At 58.0% G+C, this 18,145-nt stretch overlaps 4 protein-coding genes across 8 annotated transcripts in view; 1 reads left to right on the forward strand and 3 right to left on the reverse strand.

Annotated features, from left to right (window-relative positions):
• The window catches only part of LOC108296639 (sulfotransferase 1A3-like), a 15,422-nt gene extending 12,552 nt beyond the window's left edge, over positions 1 to 2,870 (reverse strand). Inside the window, exon 1 of one of the 2 annotated variants that reach the window (XM_017519139.2) lies at positions 2,783 to 2,870. The gene's annotated coding sequence lies outside the window, so the exon portion shown is untranslated. Of the gene's footprint in view, positions 1 to 799; positions 1,186 to 2,782 lie in introns of those variants that run through there. The other variant, XM_017519140.2, reaches the window with a different exon arrangement.
• SLX1A (SLX1 homolog A, structure-specific endonuclease subunit) lies at positions 2,571 to 5,979 on the reverse strand. 2 transcript variants are annotated; one of them, XM_017519142.1, is made up of 6 exons: positions 5,550 to 5,979; positions 4,997 to 5,048; positions 4,562 to 4,903; positions 3,040 to 3,167; positions 2,783 to 2,870; positions 2,571 to 2,706 (listed from the first exon to the last, which is right to left on the reverse strand). In XM_017519142.1, the coding sequence occupies exons 1-6, from the start codon at positions 5,735 to 5,737 to the stop codon at positions 2,677 to 2,679; spliced, it is 828 nt and encodes a 275-aa protein (XP_017374631.1). In that variant the 5' UTR covers positions 5,738 to 5,979; the 3' UTR covers positions 2,571 to 2,676. The 2 variants fall into 2 exon arrangements, with proteins under 2 accessions (XP_017374631.1, XP_017374632.1); XM_017519143.1 differs by lacking the exon at positions 4,562 to 4,903.
• Positions 5,980 to 6,004: 25 nt separating this feature from the next.
• BOLA2B (bolA family member 2B) lies at positions 6,005 to 6,961 on the forward strand. Its single transcript, XM_017519144.2, has 4 exons — positions 6,005 to 6,190; positions 6,250 to 6,348; positions 6,426 to 6,523; positions 6,818 to 6,961. The coding sequence occupies exons 1-4, from the start codon at positions 6,029 to 6,031 to the stop codon at positions 6,915 to 6,917; spliced, it is 459 nt and encodes a 152-aa protein (XP_017374633.1). The 5' UTR covers positions 6,005 to 6,028; the 3' UTR covers positions 6,918 to 6,961.
• A 2,388-nt stretch (positions 6,962 to 9,349) lies between these two features.
• CORO1A (coronin 1A) lies at positions 9,350 to 15,286 on the reverse strand. Of its 3 annotated transcripts, none has more exons than XM_017519147.1 (11): positions 14,685 to 15,286; positions 12,983 to 13,181; positions 11,702 to 11,824; positions 11,477 to 11,606; positions 11,203 to 11,387; positions 10,925 to 11,044; positions 10,596 to 10,700; positions 10,338 to 10,483; positions 10,183 to 10,240; positions 9,855 to 10,070; positions 9,350 to 9,567 (listed from the first exon to the last, which is right to left on the reverse strand). In XM_017519147.1, exons 1-11 carry the CDS (start codon positions 14,948 to 14,950, stop codon positions 9,463 to 9,465), a joined length of 1,653 nt encoding a protein of 550 aa, XP_017374636.1. In that variant the 5' UTR covers positions 14,951 to 15,286; the 3' UTR covers positions 9,350 to 9,462. The 3 variants fall into 3 exon arrangements, with proteins under 3 accessions (XP_017374636.1, XP_037591052.1, XP_017374637.1); XM_037735124.1 differs by lacking the exon at positions 14,685 to 15,286 and adding an exon at positions 14,451 to 14,582; XM_017519148.2 differs by lacking the exon at positions 14,685 to 15,286 and adding an exon at positions 13,984 to 14,121.
• Positions 15,287 to 18,145: the final 2,859 nt, after the last annotated feature.

Consider the following 18,145-nt stretch of genomic DNA (forward strand, 5'->3'; position numbering starts at 1 on the left):
GGGCCCAGGTATCAGGGTGTGTGAAGGTCTCCAGGAGACTCCAGCTGCCCTGAGGAAGCTCTAGGCCTGCCTGTGCTGTCTCCCTGCCAGCCAGTGCCCTTTGTATCACCATTTCCTGCTGAGACCCCAGCCTCCACCCAGTGGGCTCCTCTCCTGGATGCTCCCCTCCTTCTGGGCTCCTCACATGTGGAAACCTCCCAGGTCAGCCAGGCCTGTGATCCACTTGCCCGGTCACAGTTCACTTGGGCTCTAAGACAAATACAGCACATTGAGCAACTGAGCTGGTATTGGGGGCCAGAGCCTGGTGTGGGAATGAGCAAAACTGATGACTCAGCAGAAGGAGAAGGCAGGGTGACTCCTGCCTGTAATCCCAGAGCCTTGGGACTTCAACAGGGAAGGATCCCTTGAGCCCAGGAGTTTGAAACCAACCTGGGCAACAAAGCAAGACCCCTCTACAAAAAGCACTTTTAAAAATTAGCTGGGTGTGGTGGCTTGATGTTGTAACCCCAGCTATTCAGGAGGTTGAGGTGGGAGGATGGCCTCAGCCTAAGATTTTGAGGCTGCAGTGATCCAGGATCCCACTACACTCCAGCATGGGTGGCAGAGCAACACCCTGTCTCAAAAATACACAAAGGAAAAGAAGGGAGGGAGGGGGATTCCGGCCAGGCTGGGTTGTCCTACTGAAATGGGATATCCACGGGGAAAGAGCAGGGATGGCAGAGGCCCAGAATTCTGGAATGTTGCAGCCAGAAGCTGTGCAGGGTGAGGGCAACCTGGGCCACTCCACTCTGGAACTCACCTGAGCTCTCTGGAGCCTGGCCTCGTGCTCTCCTGGCCTGCAGGGGCTGAGTGTGGGCGCGGTGTGGGGAGTTGAAGGTTTTGAAGGTTCAATGTGGGAGGGATCTGGAGTCAGGGCTGGGACTTAGCTCAGTTCCAGGAAGGAAGGGGTGGGGTTGAGGGTGGGAACCTCAGCTGCAGCCAAGCTGAGAGCAATCTACAAACCCAAGATGTGAGTTTAGTGTGTAGAAAATACAAGAATGAAAGGCAAAAGGGGCCTTTGGTATTTGGAGTTTTTTTGTGAGCTGGCACCAGGTTCCTGACCTTCTCTCTGATGACCTTCTCTCTAAACTCCACCCGGCAGGGCAGGCCAACAGACAAGTTTTCTTTTTTCTGTTTTTCATGAGACAGAGTCTTGCTCTGTCGTGCAGGCTGGAGTGCAGTGGTGCAATCTTGGCACACTGCAACCTCCGCCTCCTGAGTTGAAGTGATTCTCCTGCCTCAGCCTGCCGAGTAGTTGGGGAGTAGTTGGGATTACAGGCCTGCGCCACCACACTCAGCTAATTTTTGTATTTTTAGTAGAGATGGGGTTTCACCATGTTGGCCAGGACGGTCTCGAACTCCTGAGCTCAGATGATCTGCCCACCTCAGCCTCCTAAAGCGCTGAGATTACAGGTGTGAGTCACCATGCCTGGTGGACAAGCTTTCTCTAATTGATCCAGGCAGGGGAGGTGAGTGAGTAGAGGGGAAAGATGAGATAGGCAGGCCTGGGAAAGGTCACCTACCTGCTGGCTGCAAGATAGTCTTGAAGGCGCCAGGGGTTCTGACCCAGTGCAGCCCTCAGGCCCCTATCAGCCCATGCATTCCAGGTTCTGACCACAAGGCCAGCCTGGAGTGATGTGTGTGGGCAGAGTGAAGGGGCAGGGGTGGAGCAGAGCACGGATGCACAGAAGAGGCTGGGCGCGGTGGCTCACGCCTGTAATCCCAGCACTTTGGGAGGCTGATGAGGGTGGATCACCTGGGGCCAGGAGTTCAAGACCAGCCTGGTCAACATGGTGAAACCCTGTCTCTACTAAAAATACAAAAACTAGCTGGGCGTGGTGGCGGGTGCCTGTAATCCCAGCTACTTGGGAGGCTGAGGGAGAATTGCTTGAACCTGGGAGGTGGAGGTTTCAGTAAGCTGAGATCACACCACTACACTCCAGCCTGGGCAACAGAGTAAGACTCCGTCCCCTCCCCCGTAAAAAAAAAGAACAAAAAAGAACAAGGAAACAAGGACACAATGGAGTCCCATTGCCCTGGGAGCCAGCTTCAGCTTCATGGTTCCCAGGGCACCTCACAGAGCATCAGTAGAAGATCCTAGAAGAACAACAACCCTGAAGGTGCTTTTCTTTCCCTGGATTTGAAGGAGGCTCCGCAGACAGAGGCCAGAGAAGGTTCGGGCTTGGAAGCCAGGGGGCCCTATGGAAAGAGGGCATCCCCCATCCTCCTTGGTCTTTGTCCTCACTATTTGCATTTAATTCCAAGGTGAGTCTCCCAAGCCTTCCAATAACTGCATGAGCTCAGAGGCAAGCAGGGGCAAGCTGAGGCATGGGGGCAAGTTGAGGCACGGGGGGCAAGCTGAGGCATGGGGGCAAGTTGAGGCATGGGGTTTCCAGGCACAGCAGATGCTGCTCACACGCTAGGGCCACAGGCTTCTCTCCCTCCTCTGTGACCCTAAGGAAGCCCCGTAACTGGCAGGACCTTGGGCTACTAGCTCCACCCACCCGCTCAACAATGACCATAAAGCACCCTTGACTCAGACTTTTTTTTTATTGTATTCAAGTAAAAATCCGCCATATCTGGATCCGTGGCAGGTGGCACAGAAAAGAGGTAGGAAGGGAACAGGGACACCAAGGATCAGGTCTCCAGCAGATCTGTCCAGTGTGCCTGTAGAGGCAAGAAAGGTCACAGGCAGCCCAGGGCAGGGAGTGGGGTAGGGAGCCTGCAGCCAAAGCCCACTCACCTCCTCTAATTCCAAGTCTTCTGCTTCTTTCTCAGTGTCCATCTGGCACAGCCAGATCAGGTCTCCCCACAGCAGTGACTTCTCACAGCTACCAAGGGGAGGGGCAGGCAGGAGATACAGAGTCAGACTCCACAAGCCCCCTCCAGGCTCAGCCATGGAGGCTGACATGAGGACTCAGCTGTCCGGGGCCTGGACTGCACAACTGGGAACCCTCTTCCCAGAGCTGGACCAGGCCGGGGCCGGGGAACTGCACTCACCTAGGGCATTGGCCCTCTAGGGGCAGAAGCTGCCCCGGTTCTTCCCGAAGGAACTCCTCTGCCAGGCAGATCATGTGGGCCCTTAGGAGGCAGCCAGGGTGGGGGCAACACAAGGGTCCCTGTTCATCCTGTCCTAGGCAGCAGGCAGGTAGGACACAAGGAGAGAGAGGGAGCTGGCAGCGAGTCCCTCTGTACAGCAGGCACTGTTCTGGGCATTACACAGCTCCATCCCCAGAGGCAGCAGCGACTTATTTTCATCTTACAGATGAAGAAACTGAGGTGGGGAGCTAAAATCTTTGCCCCCTGGGGCTAAGCTGGTAAACGTCCTGTGAGCATCAGTGACTGACTGAGTCACAGCCTTGCCACTGCAGCCAGACCTGAACTTCCTAACAGATCAGCAACCCCCACAGGACACTGAATCTCTGCAGGGCAAGATCTCTACTCACTATTACCAGGAGCTCAGTAGCAGGTGCCCATCGTCCATTATTTTATTAAATATTTAGGCTGGGCACAGTGGCTCAAGTCGGTAATCCCAGCATTTTAGGAGGCTGAGGCGGGTGGGATCACCTGAGGTCAGGAATTTGAGAGCAGCCTGGCCAACATGGTTGAAACCCCATCTCTACTAAAAATACAAAAATTAGGCAGGGCGCGGTGGCTCAAGCCTGTAATCCCAGCACTTTGGGAGGCCGAGGTGGGTGGATCACGAGGTCAAGAGATCGAGACCATCCTGGCCAACATGGTGAAACCCCGTCTCTACTAAAAATACAAAAAATTAGCTGGGCATGGTGGCACGTGCCTGTAATCCCAGCTACTCAGGAGGCTGAGGCAGGAGAATTGCCTGAACCCAGGAGGCGGAGGTTGCGGTGAGCCGAGATCGCGCCATTGCACTCCAGCCTGGGTAACAAGAGTGAAACTCCGTCCCAAAAAAAAAAAAAAAAAAAAAATGAGCCAGATGGGGTGGCGCAGGCCTGTAATCCCATCTACTTGGGAGGCTGAGGCAGGTGAATGGTTTTAAACTGGGAGGCAGAGGTTCCAGTGAGCTAATATCACTGCACTTCAGCCTGGGCAACAGAGCAAGTCCCCGCCTAAAAAAAAAAAAAAAAAAAAAAAAAAAAGAAAAAGTGCAGCGGAGCGATCATAACTCACTGCAGCCTTTGAACTCCTGGGCTTGAGTGACCCTCCCATCACAGCCTCCCCAGTAGCTCAGATTACAGTCTTGTGAGTGCCACCATGGCCGTCTACTCAGAGCTGCGATTATAAATCGGGAGCCAGAGAAGACCTCACGGAGAAGGTGGTAGGTTATCAAGACAGATGGCCTTGGGAAGAACCTTTTTGTCAAAGGGACAAGGTGAAGGCCCTGAGCAGGTCCTGCTTTGCTCAGGAATGGCCATAAGTAATATAGCATCTGCATCTTAGAGATGGGGATAGGGTGGCCAAAGCGTGTCAGTGGGTTCCCTCAAGAAAAAGCTGCATCCGAAGTCGTCTGGACCCTAGAGCCATCTGTGCCTGGGGTAGACCTCACCTGGATGGTCCGGGCGCACAGGGCGCAGCAGGCCCCTGCATCCCCTTGGTCTAGCTCAGGCTTGGCGTCATCAAAGGGACCTGCACGGCGCCTTAGGGCCGGGGCCTGGGGCGGTGGAGGCCCGAAGGCCAGGGGCACGTGAGGCGGTGGCGGCAGGCAGAGGTCCTGGCGGAGGTCAGGGCGCAGCCAGCGCAGCGTCAGCGGGAGGCGCGCCCAGGGCGGTGCGCGCAGCATGTGTGCCAGCACGCGCAAGTGGAACGTGAAGGCCGTCTCTCCACGCAGGCGCGGCCCCACGTGCGCTAGGCGGCGCGAGGCGTGCGGGTGCTGCCAGGCCCACTCGAACTGTGGGCGGAGTACGGGGCGTCAGGGCAGCTCGCAGCAGGAGGCGGACCCCAAGCCCTTCCCGGCCCGCAGCGTCCCAGTCTCCTTCCTTACCCGAAGGGCAGCCACGGCGGATGGGAAGCCGTGCACAACAAGCACCATCTCCCTGGGGAGAAGAACGGGGGTGTCCCTGTGAGCCCCACCGCGGGTCCAGACCAGCACCCTCGCCGTGGGTCCCTGGCAATCCCACCGGAGATTGGGGTTCTTACTCCCGGCTTCAGCCGAGCCCCAGGCCCCGCCCCTGCCTGAAGGCATGCCCTTTGTGCCTGCCCACCTCAGGCCACGCCTCCAGCCCAGGTACCCACCTGTCCCCACTCCTCTCTCTCCTGAGCTCCACCCGACCCCAGCGTGCCCACCAAACCCCTTATGCTGGACCCCAGCCTGGATCATCACCCCCGCCCCAGCCAGCTCCTCCCAGAGTTCCACCACGTAGATGCCCCGGGCACCGCCTCCCCGTCACGCTCCGCCCCTGCGACAGGCCCCGCCCCCACCCTGGACGCCCCGCCCATGTTACATCAGGCTGGTCGGTCTCCTCAGGCCTGTGCCCCGCAGGGTCGGCCTCCTCCAGGAAGCCTTCCTCCGGGCACAGAAGCCCAACCCCTCTCACCAGGGCCCTCGCCCGCTAGTCCTCCAGGCCCCGCCTTTTTTGCGACCGCCGTTGTGCTGCTGAACCCGACGAGCAGGATTGACAGTGAACCCCACGTAGACGCGGCCCCGGTGCCGGGGGTTCAGGCAGTAGAGCAGGTAGACGCCGAAGAAGCGCCTCGGCCTCGCTGCGACCCCCGCGGGACCCATCGGGCCTCGGGGTTAGGGGACAGCAGCAGGGGGCTGACTGCCGTAATCTAGGGCCCAGGGGAGGGCTGGATCGCTAGGGCTGCGGGGTGCTTGCTTCTGAACAAGCTCTCAGGGACTATCCCGCGGCTGCCTGAAGGCCGCCGTGGTGCGAGTTCGTACCCCTCTCCGGTCTGGAGGCGGGTGTAGAAGTCCGACCTCGGAAGCCAGGCTGCTGTGCAGGCTGCAAGCACCTACCAATCAGCATCGGTTCCGTCCGAGTCCCACCTTCTGAGGGCTCTGATTGGCTTACGTATGGCAGGCGCGAAAAGCCCAGACTGTTGGAAAGCCCGACTGCTTGAGGGCGGAAGTAGTGCGCCGACGTACGCCTTAGTAAGGGCGGAAGTGGCTTCCCCAGCGGAAGTGGCTCCTGTAAGGGGGCAAAGCAGCGTGGCTGTGGTCCTAGCTGGGGTTCTAGGAAACAGCAGGCCGGGATCGCACACCCGAGGCTGGGGTGACCCAAGAGACTGTAGGTGACCCCTCTGGGCTGCCGCCCCGGCTGGCATACCGCCATGGAACTCAGCGCCGAATACCTTCGGGAGAAGCTGCAGCGGGACCTGGAGGCGGAGCATGTGGTGAGTTGAATCGCCCGAAGAGGGGAAAAGAGCTCTGCGGCCGGGTTCGGCACCATTCATATTCTTCCGCTCGGTAGGAGGTGGAGGACACGACCCTCAACCGTTGCGCCTGTAGCTTCCGAGTCCTGGTGGTGTCGGCCAAGTTCGAGGGGAAGCCGCTGCTTCAGAGACACCGGTGAGGCCTTGGGAACACCTTGCCCAGCGCAGTGTCAGCTCCTGCACCACAACCCCAGCCACTCCCCTTTCCCCTGCAACCTAAGTCCCGCACTTTTGCGGGCGTGGCTCAGGGACCTTGAGGATCCCGCCTTCGTGGTCCCTGCTTCGAGCATTTCGATGTAGACACTCCCCAAGTATGTGTTCCCACGGCCTGGGGACTAAAACCTTGGCGACACCTACAGTCTCTTGGGTCACCCCAGCCTCGGGTGTGCGATCCCGGCCTGCCGTTTCCTAACCTCATCTCTCGTCCCAGGCTGGTGAACGCGTGCCTAGCAGAAGAGCTCCCGCACATCCATGCCTTTGAACAGAAAACCCTGACCCCAGAGCAGTGGGCCCGTGAGCGGCAGAAATGAGGGACTAGGACCTTCACAGCCATTAAATTATAAATCCGGACCAGCTTCTGTGTCGGTGTGTGTGTGTGGGAGGGGTGCTGAGGCCGAGTCTAGGACCTGGTCTCTCTCCCTGCCCTGCTTCTGTCCGTTGTTTTACCTTGGACAAGTCCCTTTCCCCATGTAGGCCCTATCCCTGCTTGTAAAATAAAAGTTCTATCATGAAAGTCCCTTCCAGGGTCTGCCTAGAAAGCCTTCTCTCTACAATTCCATGTAGACATCTAGGAGTCTGTACTGCCACCACCCACCCAACTCTCAGAGAGCTCAGGACTCCTGCTCTCTGCCCGCCTTCAAGGTGCAGAGATGAGAAAGTGCTCCGGGTTTCAGGGCCGTGACAGGAACAAACCTCTTCCTCTCCTCGACATCACCGCAGTGCCGGAGACAATACAGAATTCCATATATTCCCTGCAGGTTCTCCCAGGCCTTGTCACGCCCAAGAGGGAGTGGTACCCAAGTAGGGGGTCATCACCACCTGAAATGCTGATGTTTTCAGACCCACTGGAGAAAGTCCAGTGGCCCCGTAGCCCTGGGCTTGATGTGGCTACAGCTGCCGCTGGAGGACTATGGAGGTTTTAGGAATAGTAGATGTGGGAAGGGGATAGGGCTGAGATTAGAGCAGGAATATAAGGCTGACCAAGTCAGAAAATTGGGATAGGTGATGTCCGTGTATCCGTGTTCACCACAGGTTAGTACGGTTGCTATCACCTTGTTTTTGTTTGTTTGTTTTTGGTTTGTTTGTTTGAGACAGGGTCTTGCTGTTGCCCAGGCTGGAGTGCAGTGGCGCCATGTCAGCTCACTGCAACCTCCACCTCCCAGGTTCAAAAGATCCTCGTACCTCAGCCTCCTAAGTAGCTGGAATTACAGGTGTGCACCACCACGCCTGGCTAATTTTTGTACTTTTAATAGAAATGGGGTTTCACCATGCTGGCCAGGCCGGTCTCAAACTCCTGGCCTCAAGTGATCTGCCCACCTCAGCTTCCCAAAGTGTTAGGATTACAGGATCACTTGAGGCCAGGAGTTTGAGACCAGTCTGGCCAACATGGTGAGACCCCCATCTCTACTGAAAACACAAAATTAGCCAGACGTGGTGGCATGCGCCGGTGGTCCCTGCTACTTGGGAGGCCGAGGCACGAGAATCACTTGAACCTGGGAGGCAGAGGTCGTGGTGAGCCGAGATTGCGCCATTGTACTCCATTCTGGGCACCAGGAATGAAACTCTGCCTCAGAAAAAAATCAGTAAATAAATAAAAAAGCAGGAGACTTAGACTCTGACATGGGATCTGCCTTCAGTGATCTGGGCTTCTGTTTTCAGCCTCACTTTCTTTTGTAAACTAGGGTCAGCCTGTTGCTAGTTCTGTCTTTTCCTTGCAAAAAGTTTCCTTGTTGTTTATTTATATTTTTAAAAGACAGGGTCTTGCTGTGTCACCCAGGCAGCAGTGCAGTGGTGCGATAGTAGCTCATTGCAGCATTGATTTCGTGGGCTCAAGGGATCTTCCCGCTTCAGCCTCCTGAGTAGCTGGAACTACAGGTGCGAACCACCACGCCATGTTCATTTTTTATTCTTTGTAGAGACGGTGTCTCTCGCCACGTTGCTCATGCAGATCTCAAAGCCCTGGGCTCAAGTGATCCTCCCTCGCCTTGGCCTCCCAGAGTGCTGGGATTACAGGCGTGAGCCCCCTTGTCTGGGCTCCCTTGTTAGTTTCATCTTTGGACCTGCAGTTTAAAAGATGTCGGCCGGGTGTGGGGGCTTATACCTGTAGTCCCAGCACTTTGGGAGGCTGAGGTGCGCGGATCACAAGGTCAAGAGATCAAGACTACTAAAAATACAAAAATTAGCTGGGCATGGTGGTATGTGCCTGTAATCCCAGCTACTTGGGAGGTGAGGCAGGTGAATCACTTGAGGTGAGGTGAATCACTGCTTGGGAGGCAGAGGTTGCAGTGAGCCGAGATTGCACCACAGCACTGCAACCTGGCGACAGAGCAAGACTCTGTCTCAAAAAAAAAAAAAAAAAGATGTCCACCCCGTAAGTGATGGTTCATTTCCTCACAAACAACTACTAGCAGAGTCACGTGCAACCTGATGCTTTAGTTGACCAGGAAAGGCAGATTTGGGGTAAATATGGGAATTTTTGAAGTCCCAGGCTAGGGCCTTAAATAGCTCAGCTGTGTCAGCTCTGAGGAGGAGCTGGGAATCGGAGAGCAGTCTCCTGGCCCACATCAGCATGGCTGGTTCCTACCCTCGAAAGCCCTGTTCCCATGCTGTAGGATGTTAGGGGGCATCCCGCATCCTTTACCATGGGTTAGTCCCCTCAGCGCGGTAGAGGGGAAGGAAGCTCAAGGGCTGGTCGGTTCAGCAAACCCCGCGTCTAGGGGACCAGTCATTAGAGTCTGGGAGATACAAGAAAATAAAGCCATTTTATTATGATTTCTTTTCTCTGCCATGTGGCTGGGAGTCGGGAAAGAGTGGACGGGTGTGAATGGCTGACCCTGCTGAAGGCCCTGCAGGGCTCTACTTGGCCTGGACCGTCTCCTCCAGCCTGTCCAAGCGCTTCTGTAGCTCCTGCACCGTGGCCTGGAGCTTCCGCATCTCCTCCTCCAGCCGGGACACAGCATCCTGGGGACCCCGTGCTGCGTTAGGCCCAGCTCCTTCCGGGCTCCCCTTGCCCTGGCATCTCCTGAGCCCCATCCCAACAGCCCCCCAGGCCTCAGGCCCTTCTGTCACTCAGCCAGTTGCTGCCTGGAGACCTGCAGGCCTCTCAGTCTGAAACTTGTTTTCTGGGGCCTCGGGATTACCCACTCCCAGCCCTGCAAAGATTCCCAATGTGGGGAGTTTCAGCTGCCCCAAATGCCAGGCCCACCCCACCATCCCTGCCTTATTCCCTGGCTCCCTAGCTCTCTCACCGAGCTGGGAGTGCCACTGGCCTCTGGTGCTGTCCTCCTGCGCCCGGTGTCCAGGCCCCGGTTGACCCTCAGCTCCCGGCTTTTCGGGGGCACATAGCCATCCTTGAGGGAGATGAGGAGGGGCCCAGCATCCCGACCCCCCAGCCACTCCTCAGCCGTGAGGGCAGGGTCGGGCCCTGCAGTGGGTGGATACAGGTCCTCCTGGAACAGGTCCGACTGTGGGCAAGGCCAGGGCTGGTGAGAAAAGTGCTTATGCCAGGACACCCCCCAGCAAGGCCGCGAAGTCAGTGCCCAGCCCAGAGCCCAGGGCGGGGCGGGGAAGCATCACCTTTCGAGGCACCGTCATGGCGATGGGCTCACACCTCCGCTCGTGCAGCTTGTAGAACCTGTGGGAAAGGGGAGGTGAGCGAGGCTCACAGCCTGGTTGGGCGGGCTTGCGACTGCCTGAGGAGTGTGCTGCGGTCAGGACCGAGGGTCAGTCACCTGGCGATCTCACACTTGTTCACCTCCAGGCCACGTTTGGGCATGTAGCCCATGCCCCGCTGGGACTCCTTGGAACTGAACATGGAGAGATAGTGCAGGAACGGGGCCTCGGAAGTGATCTCGAAGTACCGGATGGAGCTGTCACCCTGCAGGTGGCGGGTGTGGAGGGAGGATCAACACCAGTGGATGACCCTTCCCCTGGCCCTCTCCAGGCCCTTCCTGCCCACCTCCCGCCCCCACCCCGCCTGACGAGGCCACCTTGCCACAGAGGTAGACGATGTTGGTGTCAGGGTCAAAGAAGGGCAGCAGGACACCGCTACTGGTGTCTAGCTCCTGCAGGGACAGCGGCTCCTCCAGGTGCTTCTGTAGACACAGGTGAGAGGTAAAATGCCAGGCCCTGGGATGGTGGTTTTTCCCTGGGCAGTGACCTGTGAAGGCCCTCCCAACCAACCAGTGGGAACACCCATCTCATGCCTGGGTAAACCGAGGCCCAAGGCCATCCTGCAAGGCAAGTGGCAGAGCAGGGACGAAACCTCTAGTCTTGATTCCCAGCCCCGGGGCCCTTGGCTTCCTGCCCCGGCACTCACTGTGTCCCACAGCGCCACCTGCCGCTCACTCATGCGGCTGAAGCCGGTGGTCAGGATCTTCCCCTCCGACACGAACACAGCACGCACTGGCCGGGTCCCCTCATGGGGACGATCCTTCTCCTGCAAGGAAAGGAAGGTGGTAGGTTGGGCACCCATACACACCCTACGGGGCCAGTCCCAGCTGGAGGTGAGGGAGGGCAGCATCCAAGGGCCTGGTTGATGGTGGATAAGAAGGATCCAGGCTATAGGGTCAAGGATCAGGGTGCATGGCAACTCACAGCTACGACAGTGCCTTTACGGGGCTCAATGATGCGCACGCGCTTGTCGCGGCAGGAGGTACAGATGAGGCCTCCGTCTCGGCTCCAGTCCACGCTGTAGATCGTGTCCGGGTGCACATCTGGGCCCAGCGTCAGCACGGCTGCCCCAGTGCCCACATCCCACACCATGATCACGTTGTCACAACCTGCACATTCCCCACAGTGTCAGAAGCCACGAGCCTCCTGCCCTCACCCACGGCAGGTCACCAGCCACCCCCAGCCCCTCCCGCAGCACCTGCACTGAGCAGCACATTCTGGGCTGTGGGGTGCCAGGCCACAATGCCCACACGCTTGGTGTGGCCCTCCAGGGTGACGACAGGCTCCCGCAGGGGAAGTGTCAGGCCCCCATCCGGGATCTCCCACACCTGCAGAGGAGAGGCCGGTGAGTCTTCAGGGCTCCAAATGTCAGATCCCATCCTAGAGCCCCCTTCTCAGCCCCTGGGTCCCCACCACCACTCACCATGACTGTGCAGTCCTCAGAGCCACTGGCAATGACGTTGTCATTGTGCGGGCACCAGGCGATGTCTAGCACAGGGGCTGTGTGGCCACAGACCATGGGCACATTCTTGTCCACACGTCCAGTCTAAAGGCACAGCAGGGCCTTGGATGGAGTTGCTTTTGCCTCCCAAACCCAATCCAACCTCCCCACACCTCCTTCAGAGAGACCCAGAGAGGAAGACTGTGGGGTCCCTGGAAGCTGGACCAGGCCCTGGGGTGGGGAGCGTTTGTTCTTTTGTCCTAGTCCCAAAATGGCCTGGGCAAACCCCAGGAGGGCTGGCCACGCATGGCGGAGGATGTGGGCCATGCGAGACCCTGGCAGAGTTCCCACCAGTCTCTGTCTCAGTCCGTCTCTGCCCTTAGGGTTTGCACCCCACCCAGCTTCCCTGAGTGAGCCTTCCATGGGCCCAACTGGCCCTAGAGCCAGGACAGGTGTATGGAGACTAGGGGGCACAGTCGGCTCCCCAGAGAGCGAGTGTGGGTGGTGGGGCTGCAGGGGTGGGTCCTCCCCAAAGGAGAGGGGCCAGGGAGCCCTTCATAACTGGCCCCAAGCGAGGGCAGAGGTTTGGAAATGGCTTCTTCCGGGGACAGCTGCTTCAGCAGGGCTTCCTGTGTGACGGCAGTGCGGGGCTCGGGCCCAGCTCTTACCCCGACAACCACTTCCTCTTCTCTTTGCTTCCATCGGCCCTTTTAAGGTAACAACTTGGGGCCCATCTCCCCTTCCTGTCTCACCCCCCAAAGAGCACAGGGGCGTGCTGGGGGTACAGGGCAGCAGGCAGCCGGTGGAGGGGACAGCAGGCTCCAGGGGAGGGCAGGGCTGGGGGAGGGGAGAGTGCCTCTTACATCATCTCTGCCTGTTAGCTGGGGGCCAGAGTTGCTAGGTCCTCAGGCAGGCCCAGAGCCAGAGTCCCTCCCAACCCTGAGAATGCTGCCGGGGCCCCCAGACCCCATCCCAGCCCTCTCGGTGTTTCCATGGGGAGAAAGCCCCAGGCTGAGGCTCGGGAGGGTGGGTTGTGGGTCTGCAGGACTGTCTGCCGTCCTGGTCAGTGGTGTGACCCATCTTGTGTTGGCTCCTTCTGAGTGTCAGTTTCTACACAGCCACAGCACAGAGGAGTTGGAAGAAGCATGAGGCTCCTGGGGCTCAGCTCAGTTTTCCAGATGGCAACACGGGCCCTAATCAGGACCTCCACAGAGCCAGGGGTCAGGTTGAGAAGCTGCTTCCCACAGGGCCCCAGGGGCTCACCTTGGCCAGGGGCAGCACCAGGAAGGCCCCTCCCCCACTGGCCTCACAGATCAGGGCCACGAACTTAGGGTTGACGGCACAGAAACCACTGTCCCAGGTGGTCTGTGAGACGCGAACATCCTCATAGCACTGGTCGGCCTTGGCCGGCTGTCCAAACACGTGGCGGAACTTGCTGGAGCGGACCACCTGCCGGCTCATTCTGGGGGCACACAGGTTAAAAGCGTTTCTCCCTTCAGGTCAACTCAGATCTTCCAGTGGCCCCCACCTCGTAGGACACCCCTCAGTCTGGCTTTTGAGGTCCCAGCATTATCTCCAGAGGCTCCCTACCGTGGCTGATGCCTGTTCCCCTTTGTCGGCCTCTTCTCCCGTCTAACCTGCAAGCTCCTTTCTCCCTGGCCCCCAGCCACTCTGAGCCACCCTCTCAATCTGTACCCTCAGCCTCTGCAGCAGAGCCTGGCGTGGTGTTGCCCCCACTGCATGTTTGTTGACTGACTGGCTGACGGATGCAGAGCCTGTCCTTCCTAATGGTTCAGACTCAGGCGTCATCAGCCCAGATGGCTCTGAGGGTGGGTTCTCTCTTAGTTACCGTGTCCAGAGCCCACCTCCCTCACACCCACACAGAGTGCCTCCTAAAGGCAGGGGCAGGGGCTGGCCTCCCTTGCCTGCTGGCACAGGGCTGGATACAGGAGGAAGTGGCGTGGGGGCTGCCGGAGCAAAGTGAGGCGGCAGGATGGCTTCCCCAGCAGGTCTCTGGGCACCAGAAGCCATCAATGGCTCAGGTCCCAGTATCTCCTCCTCCCCATACCTCTGCCTCTCGCCTCCGCTCAGAAAAGCAGGTGCTCTTAAGAGCCATCTCGACCCCCATGTGAACTACACACAGGAAGGGAGAGGCCACTCCGACTTCTCTGATGTCCAGCTAGGATGATTTCCCCCAGTGTCTGGGTGGGGAGTCAGGAACTCCAGGGGCGACCCTGTGCCAACCGCATCACCAACTGCATCACCTTCTTGCTCAGGGAGGGATCTTTGCTGCTGCTCAGAGGGTGCTGTGCCCAGAGCCTCTGCCCCTAGCCTCAGCTTCGCCTGCTCACTGGGGACTCCAGCACCCCCGGCCACCCCAGGATTCCCAAGGAGGCTGCTAGGTCGGCCTGCCCAGAGAGCGGTGAGGAGCATATGTGAAGAGCCCTAGTCTTGAGGGGCAGCCTGGGTCTAGAGAGAGGGGAGCCCCAGACCAGAGGTGGGGGGCAGGAAGCCATGCCCCACCCTGCCTCCTCCCCCGCCGCAGGTACCAGGCCCGGAAACCACGGAAAGGGGAACTTGGGCTTTTCTTGTTTTGCTCTCAACCCCTTCCTGTCTCCAAGGCTAGGGCAGCTGCCCCACTCACCCCACCCTGCCCCATCCCCACCCTCCTCAAGACTCAATTCCGGGGGGAGTCGGGGCCGCGCCACTGTGCTGACCCCCGGCCACCCACCTCCATCTTGGCCACGGTGGTCCCTCGCCCTTGCCTCGGCAGAGCGCTCTGGAGCCCCAGCGGCCCCTACTCCAGGCAGCGTACACCCGCGGGCTGCTGCGCCCGTTCCCTGGCCCCTGCGCTGGCCGGGTCGCGGTGACAGCCGCGCGCCCCCGCAGCCCGCGGCTCCCACGCGCGCCGCCCCACAGGTGGCCCTCGCCCTGGCCCACCCGCGCCTCCCAGGCCCAGCCTCACCTGCTGCCGAGAGAGGACAGTGACCCCCAAAAGCCGGAGGTGGAGGAGGAGGAGGAGGAAGGAGCTGGAGGAGCCGGGGACTCGCCCGCTGAGGATGCTCTTGTCAAGACAATGAATGAGAAGCAGCCGTGCGCCCGCCTCCGGGGTGGCCGCGCCCCTTGGGGCGGAGCTCTTCCAGGCCCGCCCTGCGCTCCCCCGGCTCCGGCGGCTGCCGCCTCCCAACCGAACCCCAGCCCGCGCAGCGCGCGGGTCCCCAACCTAAGCATAGGCTGCCCGTCCGCCGCCGGGAAGCGAATCTGCACTTCTTTTTAACATGTCAAAACGCAAAAATACCCCGTTGCTTCTTTCCTTCCTGCTTCCACCCCCAGCCTCCTCGCCAACCTTTCCCTGGCAGGCACGAAAGCGCCCCAGGCCAGCCCGCCAGGCCTCGGTGCCCGGCCCGGCCCGGCCCGGCTGCGCCGCCGCCTCCTCCCAGCCCTGCAGACGCCCGCTCTGGGGGCGCGGGGAGCGCGGGCGAGAAGGAGCCCCGAGCGCGCCCCTGGACCCAGGGGACCTGGCTCTTGCCTGGCTCTAAGATCTACGCATGGGTGGCCCCGAGAGTCGTTTCGCCTCCCTGGGTCTCCTGTCTTCATTGGGAGCACCCCTGCCCTCCTGCTGAAATAATTGGGCATCACGGGCACCTACTTTGTGCCAAGGGCTATAGAGGCGAGCAAGCCAGGCAGACTTCCGCCCCTGAAGAGCCAGCCTGGGGGAAGGAGGAGGAGCCCACAGCCGCCCCTAGCCCAGGCCTCGACCAGGCTCAAGGGCAAAGAGGGGTAGTTCCCACCCTTGGAATCAGAGGGACTCTCGGAGGCAGCAACAGCGGGCAGGAAAGGCCCGCTCTAGAGTCAGACTTTGTCGTGAATGTGACCGCAATCTGTCACCTGCTGACTGACGTGAGGCTGCGACTTAGCTTTTCTCAGCCTTGGTTTCTCCCTCTGTAACAGTCATACCTGCCACATAAGAGGTATGGGGATGATTACCTAAAATAACTCAAGGAAGTTAGTAAGCACCTCATCTAGAAAGTGGCATGTGCTTAATACATGTTAGTTCTGGGGCGGTCACTGTGGCTTATGCCTGTAATCCCAGCACTGTGGAAGCCAAGGCTGGCCGATCACCTGAGGTCAGGAGTTCGAGACTGGCCTGGCCAACACGGTGAAATCTCTACTAAAAATACAAACATTATTCTGTTGTGGCACACGCCTGTACTCCTAGCTACTCAGAAGGCTGAGGCATGAGAATAGCTTGAACCCAGGAGGCACAGGCCACAGTGAGCCAAGATCACACCACTATACTCCAGCCTTGAGAAAGAGCAAGACTCTGTCTCATTAAAAAAGAAAAGCTTAACTCTCATCATTCTTGTTAACAGAGCATCTGGGCTGGGCCTGTAAGGATGGGAAAGAGCCAACAGGCAAGGCTAGAGAGGTGTCCTGTAGGCTGAGGAACAGCCCAGTCATGTGGAAAGGTTCAAGGAACAGCAAGGGATGGGTTCAAGTCCCACCCCTGCCATTGATTGACTGTGCCATCTTGGCCAAGAAGCCTAATCTCTGAACCTCATTTTCTCATTGGTAAATGGGGAATTAATAACATTTGTCCTGCCCACCTCACAAAATTATGAGGCTCCGGCCAGGTGTGGTGGCTCATGCCTGTAATCCCAACACTTTGGAAGGTCAAGGCAGGCAGACCTGAGGTCAGGAGTTGGAGACCAGCCTGGCCAACATGGCGAAACCCCGTCTCTACTAAAAAGAAAACAAAGCTGGGCACAGTGGCTTATGCCTGTAATCCCAGCACTTTGGGAGGCTGAGGCAGGCGGATCACCTGAGGTCAGGAGTTGAAGACCAGCCTGGGCAACATAACAAGACCTCATCTCTACAAAAAAAATTGAAATTAGCCAGCCGTGATGGCATGCACCTGTGCTCTCAGGTACTTAGGAGGCTGAGGTGGGAGGACTGGTTGAGCCCAGGAGTTCCAGGTTAACAGTGGGCTGTGATTGCACCATTGCATTCCACCCTGGATGAGAGGGAGACCCAGTCTCATTTCAAAGAAAAAAAAGGGGGGACCTTTGCCTCTCTTGTTCCTGATGGTCGAGTCTCTTATCATTGCCTCTGTCTCTTTTTTTTAGACAAAGTCTTGCTTTGTTGCTCTGGCTGGGTTGCAGTGGCATGATCACAGCTCACTGCAGCCTCAATCTCCCATGCTCAAACGATCCTCCCATCCATCCTTGGAGTCTCCCTAGTAGCCGGGACCACAGGCACACGCCCACCATACCTAGCTAATTTTTTTCTTTTTGAGGTGGAGTCTCACTCTGTCACCCAGACTGGAGTACGATGGTGCGATTTCAGCTCACTGCAACTTCCGCCTCATGGGTTCAAGCGATTCTCCTGCCTCAGCCTCCCAAGTAGCTGGGACTATAGGTGCATGCCACCACGCCTGGCTAATGTTTTTTTTAGTACAGACGGGGTTTCAACATGTTCACCAGGATGGTCGTGACCTCCTGACCTCGTGATCTGCCCACCTCGACCTCCTAAAGTACTGGGATTACAAGCGTGAGCCACTGTGGCCAGCCTAATTTTTAAATTTTGGTAGAGACGGGATCTCACTATGTGGCCTAGGTGAGTCTCAACCTCTTGGGCTCCAGCAGTCCTCCTGCCTCAGCCTCCCAAAGTGCTGCAATTACAGGCATGAGCCACTGTGCCTGGCCCCAGCGCCCCTTCCTTGATTTTCTTTCGGGGAACCAACTCTTTCTCACAGGCAGTCCATGAGGTTCAGGAGGGGACCTAGCTTAGTCACATGGCCTGTGCTTTCCAGCCAAAGCAATCTGTTTTCATTGGCACAAGGATGGGCACTTGATGATTCATCTTGTGTCCAAGACTCATCTTGGAGCTGCTGTGAAAAAGATGCCCTCTTTCCCCTGGGGGCTAGGAAACTGATAGGATGTAAGCCCAGCACTGCTGGTGACATCTTGTTGGCATGCAGGAAAAGCTGGCCAGAGCTGGGCATGGTGGCCCACGCCTGTAATCCCAGCAGTTTGGGAGGCCAAGGCAGGTGGATCACCTGAGGCCAGGAGTTTGAGACCAGGCTGCCCAGCATGGCGAAACCCCATCTCCACTAAAAATACAAAAATTAGCCAGGCATGGTGGTGTGCACCTGTAGTCCCAGTTGCTTGGAAGGCTGAGGCATGAGAATCACTTGAACCTGGGAGGCAGAGATTTTGGTAAGCCGAGATCACGCATTGTACTCCAGCCTGGATGACAACACAAGACTCCATCAAAAAAAAAAAAAAAAAAAGCTCACCACGAGTCTACACAGAGGTCTGCAGAGGCAAGATATGCAGACAGACATATTCTTAAGATGGTTTGAGTATCTAGATCAAGCTGTGTCTGAAATACTTAACTTTTGAGTTGTGTAAGGCAATGCAGTCC

This window comes from Cebus imitator, unplaced genomic scaffold (assembly GCF_001604975.1).
Source record: "Cebus imitator isolate Cc_AM_T3 unplaced genomic scaffold, Cebus_imitator-1.0 Scaffold729, whole genome shotgun sequence".
Classification (NCBI taxonomy): Eukaryota; Metazoa; Chordata; class Mammalia; order Primates; family Cebidae; genus Cebus; species Cebus imitator.